General features: G+C 43.7%; 1 protein-coding gene across 1 annotated transcript in view; it reads right to left on the bottom strand.

The window, feature by feature from the left end:
* The window catches only part of slc50a1 (solute carrier family 50 member 1), a 4,999-nt gene extending 4,433 nt beyond the window's left edge, over positions 1 to 566 (bottom strand). Inside the window, exon 1 of the mRNA XM_010729849.3 lies at positions 326 to 566. Coding sequence (XP_010728151.3) covers positions 326 to 393 — 68 coding nt within the window. The 5' untranslated portion in view covers positions 394 to 566. The remainder of the gene's footprint in view (positions 1 to 325) is intronic.
* Positions 567 to 1,685: the final 1,119 nt, after the last annotated feature.

The raw sequence follows: 1,685 nt of genomic DNA on the forward strand, positions 1-1,685 counted from the left end.
ACACACACACACACACACACACACACACACACACACACACACACACACACACACAGGTAGAAAAGTTAACACAAGTATTTATGAATCAATCAATCAAACAATCAAACAAAAAAAAACACACTTTGACTCTGGATCATTTATCAGCACATTCCTTCACATGTTAACATCCCTGCAGCTGACTCCAGATTAAGCAAAAGGAAATTGCACAGATCATCTGTGCATGTGTTTTATATCAAACCATAAATGGATAATAATGGAATAATAGGAGGGAATGAGAATAACAAGTCGCCATGCAGCATGCACATTAATGAGCATTTCAACTTACAGTCCAGTCGAGAACATCCCGACTGTAAACACGATGCAGGCCCATGACAGAAACGGCAAAAAATCCATAGAAGAAGAGAAACAATACAAATACTCTATCGTGCTGTGTGTTACAGCTGCACTGTCTGCCTGCGCGGATGTTTGAGTAGGATGTAATTTAAGGACATAAACTGTAACTACGCGTTTATCGCTCACTGTATTTCCGTGTTTGCAGTCAGTGTGCTCAGTGTTTCCGCACTCTGATTGGCTGCGAGACAAAACAGGTTGGGTGGGGGAGGGGGGTTTTAGCCAATAGCGTGCTGAAACGATGGCTGACGTCGCGCGTTACGTCATCGCGTTGATAAACCTGTGAAGGTGTGTGTGATGGATTGTGACTTCAGTGTGATGGATGGATGACTCTCAGAGGAGCAGTGCACTGAGACAACGTGTTCAGCAGGAGTTCAATTAAAGAATTCAACTTTATTCATCAATCCATCATCACCATGTAAAGTGTGCATGCATGCATTGGTAGTTCCTGATCTGGGGTCCAGGTCGGGCCACTCCAGTGACTCCAAGTTCACTTTACATGTCATAGTTGGTGCAAGTCAGCCTGTGGAAGCTCTGTAATTGTAAATACTTATATTACACCTTTCTAGCACTGCTCACACGCAGTCACACACAGATCAGCACCGCCTTTTTGCATATCTTGCAAATCAAACTAGTGATCTTCTGATTAGTGGACAACCTGCTCTACTTCCTGAGCCACAGCCGCCCCCTGCTTTGTCTAGCATCCAAGTTTTGTATTTATTTTGTCTGCTTAGGCATGAAGTGGGAATCCAGAAGGCAGAGGAGTTCGAATGAAAAATACTTTTTGAGTTGCATTATTTGATTTGGACCATTTATACCAAAGAATGGTGAGGTCCTTAACCTTATGAAGAAGAAGAAGAAGATATACTTTATTAATCCCTCAATGGGGAAATTCTTTTTTTTCACTCTATTTTTTATTTACATGCATTTTAACCCGGACACACACACATGCAGTACAACGGCATAGACATGCAAATGTGGAGAGAGATGGTGGAGTGATGGGCAGCCAGCCAGACCAGCACCCAGTGAGCAGTTGGGGGGGGTCGGTGCCTTGCTCAAGGGCACCTCAGCAGTGCCCAGGAGGTGAACTGGCACTTCTCCAGCTACCAGTCCACCTTCCATATATTTGGTCCCTCCGGTTCCCAAGCCAAGTCCCTATGGACTGAGCTACTGCCGCCCCAAACATATATCTACCAGGAGTGGGAATGTAATACTAAATTACTGGAGTACCCCATTTTTATGAAGCAGAAAAAATCCATAAAATGGCCCTAAAATGTCTTTAGATTTAGTTCAGT

This window comes from Larimichthys crocea, chromosome XIII, assembly GCF_000972845.2.
Source record: "Larimichthys crocea isolate SSNF chromosome XIII, L_crocea_2.0, whole genome shotgun sequence".
Taxonomy (NCBI): domain Eukaryota; kingdom Metazoa; phylum Chordata; class Actinopteri; family Sciaenidae; genus Larimichthys; species Larimichthys crocea.